This window comes from Rhynchophorus ferrugineus, unplaced genomic scaffold (genome assembly GCF_030347505.1).
Source record: "Rhynchophorus ferrugineus isolate W39M unplaced genomic scaffold, kcgeb_rfMv2 rfM9, whole genome shotgun sequence".
In the NCBI taxonomy this organism is placed as follows: domain Eukaryota; kingdom Metazoa; phylum Arthropoda; class Insecta; order Coleoptera; family Curculionidae; genus Rhynchophorus; species Rhynchophorus ferrugineus.
In genome coordinates, this window is record NW_027472588.1 from 35,593,881 (window position 1) to 35,609,855 (window position 15,975).

Genomic DNA, 15,975 nt, shown 5'->3' on the forward strand with positions numbered 1-15,975 from the left:
GGGGGCATGGATGTATTTTATATTTGTGAATGTAATTGTAAATGTCTTTATTGTCAACAACAACAGTCGAAAATCCGACAAGGAATAAGCATCCCAGTCAGGCCGATAACCAGGCTGGGTTAAACCGGATCTCTTCTGGTATAATCTCTATGTTACTCACTGGTCAATCGGTAGTTTTAATGCCAAGGATCCTAGTTCAGAACCCACGTTAAACAGTAGGTCCAGTCTAGATAAATCATCGTTGGTAAAAAGGAAACTTTAAAATATAACAAAAAATGAGAATCATAATTTTTTTCTTTAAGACAAACTAGTTTTTGCTATATTCCTCTCTTTTTTTATCCTCGGGATAGGACGATTCTGTGATAAGTGATTACCGTCATAGGTTGACACTTCTCAGAGAGAACCAAGTCAAACTGAAAAACAATTGGCAGAAACATTAAATGTAGCCCACGAAACTATTAGCAGCCGATTACGAGTTATGGAGAAAATCCAAAAGATAGGAAGATGGACACTTCAATTGAATAACAAGCAAATGCAATATCGAAAAATCGTCTGTGAACTGCTTCTTCAAAGATATGATCGGAAATCATTTCTGCATCGAATACTGACTGGTGATTAAAAGTGGATTTATTTTGAAAACCCGAAGCGCAAGAAATCATGGTTATCATCTAGCAAAGCTGGCCTATCGAGGCCAAGGCCAAATCACTTTGGTCGCAAGACAATGCTCAGTGTTTGACGAGACCACAGTGACGTGTAAAAACCTGGTGAACAGTTAATAGTGATTGCTATCGACAACAAATAATCAATTTGGACGATGCATTGATCGAAAAACATCCAGAATGGGCCCGAAGACACGGTAAAGAGATTTTACAGCAGGATAACGTGCTGTCTCGTAAAAAAAATCGATCAAGGAAGCGTTGAAAGCACTTGGATGGTATATATTATCGCACCCGTCGTACTTTCCAGACCTTGCCCCGTCTGACAATCAACTTTTCGCAACAATGGGACACGCGTTTACAGAGCGGCATTTCGCCAATTTCAAAGAACTTACAAAATGACTCGATGAATGATTTTGCTAAAACGACAAAGAATTTTTTTTGGGATGGCATCTATAAATTGCCTGAAAGATGGGTTAGATGTGCAAAATTAAATGATCAATAATATTGAATCGTATTTACCTTACTGTATCCCTGGTACATAACTAAAAATGTCCAATACCCCCAGCGGCCATAAAAAAAACGTCGAATACCTCTAACGTCTTCAAGGCTTTAAAAAAAGAACAAACATTTTTATGTAATCTCTGAATCACCCTCGTATAAATAAAAACAAGAATGGCCGCCGAAAAATCACGAACGCTAAAAGAAACGTCACAGCATCTTTGTTGTAGAATTCCTCCTGGATGACAACACGAAGTTCAACGACCCCCAAGGAAAAAAGAGCGACGGCTCTCAATGTTTCCCAATGTTCCTTAATATTGAGCAATAAACCACCTCCGTCAGCTGGTGCGAACGACCTTCTACCTCTTCACCGATGCACCGGAGGATCCGGCCTCGTTTTTTCGCCTCTCGCCCCCTTCCCGCGCTTAGACACTCGCACACACACACACACAGACACAGAGCGCGCGTCCCCAACTTCCAAAGTGAATGATCTGATATCACGGCGGTCGTCTATAGGCGATCAGTTAGTTCTCTCCGTCCGTGTAGTCGACGCAGACCTATTATCGTGCAGTTAGCCTGCGACCGGGTATCGTAACGCTCGCAGCCCGTCCCATCGACGACCGATTGTGTGGAGCGAGTTTCTCGCCCGTCGATTTTTTTTCGTTTTGTTTTTATTTAAGGTCCTTCTGTCCCGTATTAGGTTGAATTAACAGAAGAGGAATGGTCGGTTATGGACTGATATCGCGTTGAATTGTTTGTCTAATCGCGAGACATCGTTTATTTTGGAAGATTCTGTTTAATTTTCGTGTTGGTTTTGTTCCCGTTCTCTCCCATCGGGAAGATGTTAGTGTTTGAGGTAAGTCCAACAACAATAAATAATGATACTTTTACAGACTATTTTTGATTTATAAAATAAACACTTTTACTTAATTATTGTTTCGACAGAACAATAGTTCGAAATTGTTTTTAGTCTTTTTGGTGTTGCACTGTCTGGTTCGTAACTGCATGGAGTTGAAGACTTAGATTCATTTATTTTAAAAGAATCTGAAGAGAAACACGTGTTATAATTCCTTAAAAGATTTTATATATTTACTTCTAATTCTTTTTGAGGATTCTAATGTGGGTTAAACAACTGCTGATTCTAATATTAATTTGATACAAATAATTCTACATATTAAGAATCATTACAAACATAAATGTATCTTCTAAACAATCCTAAATCATAAAATAAAATATTTTCTTAAAAGAAACAAGTACAAAAAATCTACAACATTAAATGTACCGACACCTGTACCTTGCCATATCATGACATTGTTACTTGATCATTGTTTTCAGAACTTACCTGGATTTAAAATAGATTGAACCTAGAAAACAATAAGCATAATTCGACGCATTAACTGAGTCAGAACGCTTCCCAAGTGTTTATGTATTGTTCATGATTAAACAATTTAAATAATGCAACAAAGTTTAATATTAAAAACTTATTTTTACTCGTTATTTTCTTTGTCTACATAAATATTTGATTATAACCATTATAAAGCATAATTTATTGATACCTTTAAGCTAAAATCTGAAAATATAAATAATATTCTAATTATCTTTCTAATCAGACTAATTCATATCGTCAAGAAGTACTTAAACAAATTAATAATTAATAGATATTTTTGGAGTTTTACGGAAATTTATTAATTTGCGTATATTTTGTTGACAACAAAGACAATTAACATAAAATTTTATTGAAATTAATTAATATTTGTGAATGTATAATAATTAATGTCGATTAAGAGTTTCTTTTAAATTATTTTAATTAGGTAAGTTTGATTGTCTGATGACAAGCATCCTTTCTCCATCGTTGACTGTACTTACTTAAATGTCAGGCTAATTAATCATATTTGCCCCTTGGTTCTTAATTTTATAGACCAGTTAAGTCTTGATGACCATTCACTTTAGTGTATTATGCTATTAAGCTCTTTTCTACTAATTAAACTGGCAATTCTTGTATAATTTGTATAGTTTATAGTAGCTTTAATTATTTCATAGATCACTTTATCACAGTTCTCTCTATAATTTCATAAATATTGGTTCGGTAATACTTTTATAAATCAATCAAGAAAATTTACTCAATATTTTCAAAAATAATTAAGGGAAACATTATTACCTTTTAATTCACATTGTAAATATAAAAATAGAGAGGAAAATAGAGGAACTCAAAAATAATATCATTCTTCCAAAGATGTAATGAAGACAAAATATCAAAGTTAACTAGAAGGGCATATACTATCGACGTTGCTGGTTTTGAGTATAAACATAATAATATGAACCAATGCACACAAAGAACATATATTACTGAAACATAAAAGGCATAAAAGTCTTTGTTTAGAGGTACCAAAATAAAAATAACGATTCAATATTATAGACCAAGTCTAGTTTTTATGGGTATTAGAAAGTTCCAATGCTAGACAAATTCAATGCCATCATTAATCATCTTAATCAGCATAATATCAACGGAATAACACCAAAAGTTTCGCAGAAACTCTCTTAGCTAAAACTAGAATGTGTGGTGTATGTTGACAATAAATAATACAAATATCCAGATTAAAATAGTCGCAAAATCTAATCTCGGCTTTATTTGATCGTTCCACAACAAAGATTCAAAACGCAATAGTCGACGTAGAACTTCCTTTACTTATCAATAAACCAGACGTCTCTTGTCGGTCATTTTTTAAATTAGCAGTGCACAAGATAAGCTTAATTATAACAATAAATATTGAAGCTTAACGCTACAACGTCAAACTAATATTAATTATAAACACACCACACGAGCATTGATAAGAAATAATAACAAATAAATCATTGGCATCTCAGTTTCCGAAATAATATCAAATTTATTTTCATTCATAATGTTATTTTTTCTTTTATCACCAACAATACTACTAACATTACACTAAAAAAATATATTTTGTTTCTTAACAAGAATATTTAATATTTTAATAAAATAGATTTCACTTAAAAGCAAAAATAAAATACCCACATACAAAGCAGGTAAAAATCTATTTTTGGAACAGTTATCGAAAGGTTTCTAAAGCCCAGCTGTTTTGTATGTCCATTGGATGAAAACCGTCATGCCCAATCAATTGTCAGCTGGTAACAAGGACGGATTTTGTATTGCCCAGATTGAGAGATTTCACCTGCCCTACACAGGTGGTTGATACTTGTTCGGGCTTTTTTCTTTTGTGCTGACCCTTTTTGCACGAATATCACGTACGAAATTAATTTAAATTACGTCTAATGTCTTCGGACGAGTCAGTAACCAGGCTGGTTTGATAGTGATGACTTTTGATGTCTTACCTTGACCACTTACCGGTCTTTCTTAATAGTCGGCAACCTTGACCAGAACCTACGTTAAATGAAGAGATACCTCTCGTTTTTTTTGCACTGAAAACTGCACTTTTTGCATATATAAGAAGTAAATTATTAAAAACATATTAAATAGAAATAGAAACAACGTATTTCGAGATTTAGCATAGTTACGTATATGCAAAATATATATACGGGATTTATTCAAAAAGTAACATATATATTCTTTGTGTTGTTTTGTTGTTTTTTTTTTGGTTTTATGTTAGGCAACCATGTCTAGAGTAAATCTATATATTTTCAGCCATTTTGATTGCCCGTTGATTGTCATTTGTTATAAATAATAGATCAGGGCTTTCGAATTTATTCTTGTTATAAAGTTGGTATAAAGTATATAAAGTTGGTATAAAGTATAATATAAATGCCAGTGAAGAGATTGAAGATAAACGAGTGCGCGCAAAAAAATCAAGTAAAACTTGAATAACAGAAAGAATTGATTACGAATGGCTACCGAATCAATTTAAGAATGAAATTAATCAAGTGCAAAAAAAACAACACTGTAACCACGCCCCAGCTGTCATATTAATCAGACGTAGCGCCCTGTAACTTTTATATTTCCAAAAATAAAAAGAACTTGAAAGGCAATCATTTTGCATTCAAAGAATAAAAGTAATAATAAAGTAATTTAGGTAATACAAAAATTGTATCGCTTAAAGAGCTCATAGCTTATAAAGAGTTTAAATCGTTTATTTATAACGAACAAGTGAATTTTGATTTAGAAGATGTAGAACTAGTGATGGCAATAAGGATATCCAAATTTGGGAATGGTTCAGAAAGAACGATAATCATGTGATAGGAAAATGGTCCAAAACATATGATATGGTAATCCACAACTTATATTGAATATATCCAATTCTATAATATATATCAAGTAAATATTGCAAAAATTAGTACAATAAATGTTAAACACGCGTTAAGTTTAAAATGGTTGCATCAGTAAGAAACGTACAAATATTTAAATTGACTTGATACTCAAAGATTAGATATAAAAGGACCCAATGGTGCCATATTTTCCTAATATTTCAACAAAAATTAATATAAATAGACCAGTATTTTTAAAATTGTGTCAATAACGTTGCCTGGCTATATTAAACTATAAAATTGCATCAGATAGTTTCAAAAGATAGAAAATGTTGAAATTTATATCTTCTGATATAAAACCATTTTATTTCAAAAAATAATATAGGGCTATTGGTCTCCAGAAAAAGTATCATACTTCATAGCTCATTTAGATTCAGATATACTTTAAATATTGTCCATTGATATGAAGGAATATAGCCAAGAGATTACTTCATGTAACTAAATTACGTTAAGGTTCTAAAATTAATTTTAAAGTTTATGTTATATATCATTTCGGTGCTAAGTAGCTTGGGATGAATCTTGAGGCAAAACTTCACTGGAAGGAGCATATTAAGAGGAAATTAAGTATTGGTTATTTGGAAGAAAATCTAACTTACCCTTACATAATAAGTTGGTTTTGTACAAGTAGGTACTAAAACCTATCAAATTTAGTTATGGAGATGTTCTGCGAGAACCAAAGTACTGAGGAGTATTGTGGATCCATCCAGATAATATAGGAATAATTACTTACACAGAAACCTTCGGATTACAACATTCATAGAGGAAATTGAGAGATTCACAACAAGACATGAGGAAAAACTCCACCTCCATGTTAACAGCGAGGTCTTGAAAAGCACTTAACTAGGACACAGGCTCAAGAGAACCAATAGAAACAACGAGAAGTAATACTAATGTTTATTTTATTGCAGACTAAGTAAGGGCCAATGGGTCCCTGGAAAATGCATTTTTTAAGTTACTGTAGGAACAAATTATAAGTTAGTCTGCAACGACTAGTAATAATATATTAATAATTTTAAAAAATTGTTTTGCTGAAGTTTAAAAAATATATCCACAGTTGAAATTGACACTCTTTATTGCGAAAACTTTCTGGGAGATGTATAGATTAAATTGAGGATTTTAAGCAAAATATTGAAAAGAAAAATTAGTAGAGAACACTTGAGTGATGGAAATATCTGAAACTCGACCCTGCGACATATTTTTGTTGGCCTTCAAAAATAGAATTTAAATGGTAAAAAGAACAATACTTTTAAATATAATATCGTACACTATCTATAACGAAGAGAACTTTAACATATATAGTCTATTCAAAGTTTTTTTGTACATACGTCATCAAGGTGTTTAATGTATTGCCTACCGCAATTTGTAAATTCGTTTTAGAGTTATTATTCCAGTTGTAAAGATACAAAATGCTGTCCGATTAGTTGGAACACGTAAAGGAATAAGCCTATCAAAGTCTTCGAGTTGTCAGACGTAGCAAAATTCTTGAAAGCAATAGTGATAAGAGGTTATAACTCTAACCCATAAACTACTGTGGCTATATAATTAAATGTAGTTTTTATATGTACTATAATGTTAAAATAAATTATATTTAATTACATTTTTGTTCAATTATTTTATTTAGATTAGATTTTGTTGTATAGCAAAGCCCAACTGAACTAAAACTCATAGTTCATGCGGTAACATTGAGACATTCTGACGTCACAAACTTAGATGACGTATGTACAAAATAACTTTGAATAGACTATACATATCATTTACCGGGTTTCCTGTGAGTAATTCCAAAAATATTGTTAAAAACGTTCTCTGACCTGTGCTAAAGGCGACATATATTTTGCTAAACCTTTTAAGTTTAATCCCTTTGAATCTTAATAACAATTCGTAAATATCATTCATTGCAAGTACCAAGTAGATATCTCATACCTAGCAACTAGAAATTAATTAAATGTTTATAATTAACTGATTAAATCATTCGGTTCATTGTTCGCCGTATCGCAGTGATAAATTTCAAGAACTAATTTCTGATCTATGAAGTAATTGAACGGTGTGCGACTTTGATCGGCTACCGTCTCGTTCGCAGAAGGCTGTAAAAACGAACTCGCACGCATTTATGGAGAAAAACTGATGGCGAAACGCCATTACGCTCGTTGGAGATCGAATGTAAAACTGCACTTGGTAAAATGTTTTGTCTCTTGTACAGAAATCGCTCGTTAACTGGCATTATGCAAGAACGCAGTGAATAATATTTTACGCAATATTTTATAAAGGTGTGTTTGTGATTTATATACAGAAAAATCGCCGAGAAAAGTTATTATGCTGTTTGAATAATGGAAATCTATCAAGTGATAACTGTACAGTTATGTACGGGAGAAAAAGAACCTTCTTATACTGTCAGTTTGAAGCATCACTATTATAACAAAGGTGGTACTTTGCCAATGCTTTTTTGAATGATAGATATATTTTTCGGAAAAGAAATGTTTTGTTTCCCAACATAATCTAAAGGCAATCAAAATAGGTATTTGTGTCAGTCATTCGACCTAAATATCCTACCACCTAGCGATCTCTTCATGTTTGGAATCTGAAAATAATTGCAGAGGGATAAATCTTGAGAATATGTTAGTCACAAGTGTACACTGGTGTTTGTTTCAAGCACACTGTTTTGATTGTTCCTTGGTCTCTGGTGTTTTGTAGTGTTATGTGATATGATATTTATCAAGTCTTTCCTTGGTTTTTAAACGACTTCGAAGGTTCTATATTCGCCCGCATATTTTTTTTAATATATATTCGAAAGAGTGCACTTCCAAGTTGGTCCCATTGGAACCAACTCAGGATCTGTTAGGAGAAAGGTGGTTGAATTGAAAGAAACCCTCAAATTTCAAAGGCACGTACATAGCTTTCATATATTTTTTTATAAATAAGGAGCTCAGTAAAGACTAAAAAATTATTAAGCTTACATTTTTAACACAAAAAAATGTTTTAAAATAAGTTATGTAGATAATAATCGTTGTAATCACTAAGTAAAATTAAACAATTAAAATTAAATTAAAATTAAAATCTTATTTAACCCAACTAAAACGTGTATTTTATATTCTACTATATACACACAATTTAGCTTAATACCTACCTAAACCTATTTATCTATTTATAATATTAGTTTTAACTACTACCAACTGATCAGTCTGAAGTTGGTGCCTAAGTACCTAAGTTGGTGAAGTTGAATCTAATTTTGATTATTTTTTACTTTTTAGTGAGCTTCCTTATTTATTTTTTGAAGTCGGTTCAATTTCTTTGTAAAAATTTTTTTGTGATATTTCTATGCGTAAAAATAATGCTTAATCAATACAAGAAAACTCGCAAACTATAAAATTTCGCAGTAGTCCATTAATAGATGACAGTAAGTTTAATAAAGTTAAAATAAAGAAAGGAAATAAAGCCAACTTATTCATTCAAATCGCAATATTAGTCATTGAAACCAGCATTATTTCAAACTTAATATTTCATATTTTGTATATCCTGTAATATGTGGTCATGATTCATCAACACATTGTTTTCAGTAGTTTGTTGTCAAAGATTTTCGATAATATAATGAAATGTAAATGAACGAGAATTTGGAATCTACAATTTTGTTTTTAAATACTTACAGTAGATATTTGTTGTGGTCGTGTCTCCATATTGTTCAATATAGACTATTTAATATTAATGATTCATTGGATATACCTTTAAAAGGATTTTACATGTTAAAAAAATGAAGATCTAGATGCCGGTGATCAGTAAACAGTACTACATATATTAGCAATGTTCTGTGCTACACGATTTGTTCATACAATCGCAATAATTCATTTATTTGGGTCAATAATCAATAACGTCGAACTTATTTATGTTTAGTTTTGCAACTGTACACTGGCTGCTCATTAGTTCATTGCTTTCAGTTGCAGTTGATCGACTGCAGTAGTAGGATTGTGTGGGTTCAGTCCAAAGTCACACCTCTGCTATATATAATGGGTTGTTGCAAGTTTTTTTAGTTTTTTTTTTTCATTTTTTTCAAAATGAATTTACATATTTAAATTTCAAACATTATATTAACGTTATATTTCATGACCTTCTATAATTTTGTTTAAACTATAAATCAAAAACCAAAAACCATAAAGGAAATGCCTACTCCTGCAGCGTAATGATCGAGAAAAAGGTAGTCCCTCTAAGTGCCAACTAAGAATTCATGTTTATAATAAGCTGAACAATTAAAAGAGCGAATATTTAAAATGAATAATGTGTGAAAGTGACTTGTGTTTTAGAGAATATATGACCCAGGAAATATATATCATAGTAAAGGCGCTATAAACCGTAATCAGTAAAATTATTTAACGATGATTGTGTTTATTGTCTGATATTATATTGTTTTTACATTCATTAAGAAAGGGAATTATAAAGGAAGAAGGGTGATATAAGGGAATTTTTTTTATTGTAAAAAATCGATGCAATGTATTTTATTCAAAGTATTGGCTAGCGATAGCCATTATTTTTCTCATCTTTCAGGCAATTTATGGATTCTATCTCGAAAGAATGATGTGTCTTTCATATCATAATGTACCACACCAAGCTGATGCCGTCAAATACAGAGCATTAGCTTGAAATCATCAATTTTCGTGATTTCTTTCACTCTGGCTTATAGCAATGGATCCACTTTTCATCACCAGTTGCAATACGATGTAAAAAATCTTTCCTGTTTTGCCCAAAATCCTGCCAGTGAGGTTTCAATATGAAGCTGGATAGAAATGTACTCAGTGCGAGTTAATGGACTCTAACACTATCTGTTGTAAATCGTTTAAAATTAATGTATAGGCCTAATATTAAATATCAGTCAGTTATTGTAATTATTGTCAGTAAAGCTTAACGAATTACCAAAGGTTAGAATAGGTTGAAAGTTAGAAAGAATTGGTAGTCTAAAGGGTTAAACAGTGCGGTTCACAAATAATCAGACCATACAAGCACCAATAACTATAAATAATCGTTCCAAATAACAACAACTCTAAGTATATCAAAATGAATATTGGTGTAAAACTTCGTTGGAAGGAACATGTAGAAAATAAAAAGAAAGAACTGGAGTTATATATAAAATATAGGAAAACGTATTAGTTAATTGGAAGAAAATCACGATTAGCAGTACGCAATAAATGGCTGTTATATTAGCAAGTATTTAAATCTATATGAACATACGGATTTTAGTTATGGACGTTTTCCACGAAAAGTATTATAAATACAAGACAATTTTTTCTGAACAAAGTTCTCAGAGTAATGTAGGTGCATCCAGATACTACAGGACTTATTATTTATACTGAGATCTTCAGATATCCAATAACACTTCGGAAATCAAGAGAATCACAAGTAGATATGAATAGACTACTATTACAGATTTTTATGAAATGAGACAAAGTTTAGACAAAGAGATTTAGATAGATACTGCTTATTATTTTATCAGATAGTACCGGATAACAACCCAAATAACCACATTCATGCATATTTACACAATTTCGAGGAATACACATCATTTGTTAGAAGATTAATTTCACAAGTCCCCAAAAACCGACACACTCTAAACTAGGGATAACTTCGTCCTACCCAGGTCTACTTTTCCACAGAAAATTCACATGAAGACATATATTAAAACACTTCTTTAAATAATTACAACAACGCAAATGTAAACAAAATATTAAGACAATAAGGTCATAGAATAAACTCATAAATATTAAGAAATATTTTCATTAGAAGAGAGATGTATACTGTACGAAGTGGTACCGAGGTATGTGTCCTCGATGTTCCAAAAGCGTCCTTTTGTAATCTACACCAAGTTTGGAAAAGGGTAAGTACCAATCATGGGTCACTAGCACTATATTTTTTAAATAAATCTCTATAATTCCTACCTCTCAAAACCTTCCTTTCCATCCCTACTCTAAATCACCAAGCAGGCTTTGATAGCTGACGCGGAATATCGTTTGTTTCGATTGTCGATTTCCGTGGCCGTCGACCCGGCGACTCTGTTGAACGATTTAATAGGTCAGAAGGTCGAACCGAAGGGATTTTAAGTGGCTGGTTGCATTCGGAATCAATGGAAAGGTTGATGGACTTAATCAGGTCCAATAAAATGAATATCTTCATCGTTGGAATTGTGTCCGTCGTTATGAATGATGCGTGAGAAACTGACATCGTGGTGGATTAAATGAAATAAACAGCAAAGTTTTTCTCCAATTAGTGTACCACTATTTATCTGTATAAAAATTCTCGTGCTCTAAAAATATATTAACAAAGACTATATTTTATGATAAAATGATACTTAAATTTAAATATGCTACAAACAGCGTCATATCGGCCAATATCACTATTACCAACAATATCCAAATTATTTGAAAAACTTCTGTTGAAAAACATAAAATCAATCATTGAGGAAAATCATCTTATTCCGGCTCACCAATTGGGTTTCGGGAAACCATATTTCACGATTGATCAAGTTCACAGAATCACCAATGTCATAGAAAAATCACAAGAAGAAAATAAAATTTGTTCTGCAATATTTTTAGAGGTTGCTCGATAAAGTTTGGCATGATGGTTTAAAGCATAATATTAAAATGCTTCTGCCTGGTCAATACTCATACATTTTAGTTTCATACATAACTGACCGATATTTCAGAGTCAAACAAGAAGATGACTATTCTAACTTGAGGGAAATACAAACAGATGTGGTATAGTGAAGTGTATTGGAACCTGTCCTTTATCTGCTGTACACAGGGATTTGTTTACATTCAATGCAAACATTACTGATACATATGCAAACAGCTATTGCTGAAATACAAAGCTGGGCTAGAAACTAGCGCATCAAAATAAAGCAACGTACATTGATTTCATTAACAATAACATTAAACTCATGTCAGGAAGTCATGTGAAATAAAAAATGCACTGGTTATTGAGTAAATATTCAATCCCGTCGATAATATAATAAGCTTTTGCTTTACCAACTAGATATGACTATATAGAGACTTATGATATTAAACTCTAGGGTTATACCAGCCAAATCAATAGAAATATCATACAAATATTCCAAAACAAGATACTGCGAAGTATTGTTGATGCTCCATGATACATTCGTGATGATAATCTGCATATAGACCTGAATGTGAATGAAGAACTATTCTGAAAGACATGAGCTGCCAGATGCTCTCTGGCTCCTAGATAATAATGGCTTAGATAACAAGATTAAAGAAAGTAAAATAATTTAATCTAGTTCAATGAAGTTATAAGTGAAACTCAGTGGACATTAGAAACAGTGACATAGATGTTAAGCAAAAAGTGTCTATCCTAGAACAAATACTTTGTAATTTCAAAACCTTGCGAAATTAGGATAAAAATTTCAGCTTATTAATGTTATTTACTAGACTGATATAATAAATAATTTAAAAAAACAGATCAGTCTTGCCACCCTGATTAAGGTACTTGGTTTTTGACTGCATCAATAGCTTCTTCAGCCTCCAAAAATTGCCATTTGTCATTGTCATTTGGTGACATACCCAGGCTGTATCATCAATTTGACTTTTTGGCCACTTAAATAGATACTTATTGAATAAGCCTTCTTTTTTTTGTTGCCGTTGTCGCTTTTTTTTGTATTTAATGAAGCGAAAAATTGTTGCGTACCATTCAAAATTCATCCTTCTACGTTGCTCTAACGGTACAGTTATTGCGAAGAAACAGGCGAACATCACTTTTGTCAGATTTTGCTCGTCTTGGAAGACTAATACAATGGATCGTTGTTTTGTTTAGGACTTCATACGCTTACATAAGTGCTATACAGAACTTTTGATGCACAGCGATTATATCTTTGGTCATTTATTTGCACAAATTAGTACGAGCATCTTTTTGAGCATTAATCAAATTATGTGATTAATACTCATCGCTCAAGGATGACCCATTCTCATAGTACGTCATATTACGATCTTGCAATATCTTTTCGCACACATTATCAACGTTCTCTGGCGCAAAAACTAGTTTTAAATGACCTTTAAGACTTTTATCACTGAATAAACTGCGGCTACATTATACCAACGTTTTATAGTGGCGAAGGATTGATGGAGATTCATCGCCAACATCCATGCCACTCCTGTCTTGACAGTCTATGTCCAAAGTCATAAAAAGTCCTTCTTAAATGACCAAACGTTCTGATTATAAAGGTCAAACTTCTAATTAGGAACGCCAGATGGAGTCTAACAACCCTTAATATAGCCAAGTCTCAAAATATAAAATTATTACGTACTTAGTCCATGCATCATATCTCAACGGAATAAAATCCAATGATTATTATTCGACATAATATAATATAATATTCATATTGAAACTCGTCAGTTGTTGATTAATTTACCTTCAACCAGATACAAGAAATTGGCGTAAATGTCACTGGCGTAATTGGCTTTAACGCTTTTATCCCAGCTCACAAGGTTGCCACACGATCTGGAAACAATGAGATGAGCCGAACATCGTGAATGAGCTATTTTGTTATTCAATTGCCACAATAAATTTAATTGTATGATATTTATAAATATTGCAATAGACTACGCTTTGTGTTCTCAAAGGGTATGCGTTTTGCAATCTCCGTTATTGTTTTTTTACGTCTGAATCCGTTAATCAACGATAAAATGACATATAGTATTGATAGGTTGTATTTAATCAGTCAAACTATCAATACTATATGTCAGTTGAGACATTTATTAGATTGCCCTGACAAAATTTTAAATAAGCTTCAAGTATTTGGGGATATAAATTTTTTTCTAAAATCCTTTTTTGTTTTTTTTTATGTTAATCTTTATTAGATACGCTTGGTACTATCTGAATTATAAATAAATTTATTACTACATTTCATTTGTACTTGGATTAATTCGCAAGCAAGAGGTCTGCGAGAAAATACATCAATATGTATTCCTCAATTATAAAATTATAATAACTTAAGCTATAGTTTCCACTAAAGGTATAAACTTTATATAAGTTCGTATGGTTTGGTTCGCTTCAATCCTCTGACATCCTGTGCGCTATTCAGTAGTTGTATTGCTTCCACGTTAGTATGATTTAGTAATCTACTTTCGTGTTTCAAGGCGAAATATTGGATAACTTCGCAAATCCTGTTGATTTCCAGGTCATCGTGCAGTTCTTCGTTGGTTACGTAGCGATAAGCATTGGTAATCAATCGTTTTTTTTTTTGTAAATATGTATGTTTTAATCTATCCACCAAAAATCGAACTTAATAAATATATATTTTAAAATGTCACATGTCATAAGAACAAAATAATAATGAAAATAGTTTTTAATGATCAATAGTCGCTTTTCACTCCTATTTTTGACAAATGTTTTATCTTCAGAAGGTTTTATTGACTGCACAAACAAACGATATTTAAGCAGAATGGAGACTGTTTAAAGCGAAAATATTTCCCTGGTATTTAGCAAATATTTTGAAACTTCACCCTACTGGCTGTATAATCTCAATAACTCCAAAGTAAATTGAAGGCAAGATACTATCTAATAAGTAGCTAAATATTTAAACAAAAATAAATAAACAGGTAAATAGACAGAGAATAGAACAGATGACAAACAACTGTCGATAAGATGGCGAATTAGATTAAATACTACAAAGTCTATACGTGTAGATTTCGAATATAAAAATATAGTTAACCAGTCAGTTCTAGAGTAATTCTGCATTCTGTTATTTTTTTCAATTAAATACATCTTACATTAAATATACTTTATAGAATCTTAATTTATAAATTAATTACTTGTTCTTATTACTTGTAATAATTGTTCTGTTGTATTTCCATTAATAGGCAAGCAAGGCAGATTAATATGGATTAGATACATCAGTATATATATCCCAAATTAAAATAAAACTAAACTAGTTAAGAGTAACTTATACACTGAACAAATTCGTGTGGTTTGGATCGCTTCGTTCTTCTTATTTGCTGCCTACCGCCCAATAACTATATTGTTTACATGTTACTGTGATTTAGTAGCCTTATTTTATGTTTCAATGCGAGATCTTAGATCACTTGGTATATCTATTTAGTTTCGAGGTCATCGTGCAGTTCTTCGTTATTTACGTAGCGATAAGCATTGGTAATTAATCGTAGGATTTTGTTTAGGCAGCGCTGAACTACTAATTGGTTTGATATTTTAGTACAACCCAATATTTACACCCCATAGATCCAAATTGACTTTAGGATTAAACGATAAACGAATGTTTTTTATTTGAGGTCAAATTGGGAGTCTTCCTTCCGACTAACTAGTACAGTTGCTTGATTTTGAGTGTGATCTACTCTGCTGCTTGTCTACTAGCATGATGTTTCCAATTTAACCTATCATGGAGATGGATTAATATTGTTATTATATGAACTTGGAGTTACTTTGGGCTGCAACTTCGGAGTTACACAGATATTGGTTTATTTATAAGCTCCAAAGTTATAAAAACAAAATCCTTCGCAGTATTAACTTCATATAATATATTAAAAATGTGGAGCAAAGA

The 15,975-nt window shown here is 31.9% G+C and overlaps 1 protein-coding gene across 2 annotated transcripts in view; it reads left to right on the top strand.

Moving 5' to 3' along the window:
* Nucleotides 1-1,651: 1,651 nt before the first annotated feature.
* The window catches only part of Dyrk2 (Dual-specificity tyrosine phosphorylation-regulated kinase 2), a 123,851-nt gene continuing 109,527 nt past the window's right edge, over nt 1,652-15,975 (top strand). Inside the window, exon 1 of one of the 2 annotated variants that reach the window (XM_076414643.1) lies at nt 1,652-2,013. In XM_076414643.1, coding sequence (XP_076270758.1) covers nt 1,999-2,013 — 15 coding nt within the window. In that variant the 5' untranslated portion in view covers nt 1,652-1,998. The remainder of the gene's footprint in view (nt 2,014-15,975) is intronic. The other variant, XM_076414641.1, reaches the window with a different exon arrangement.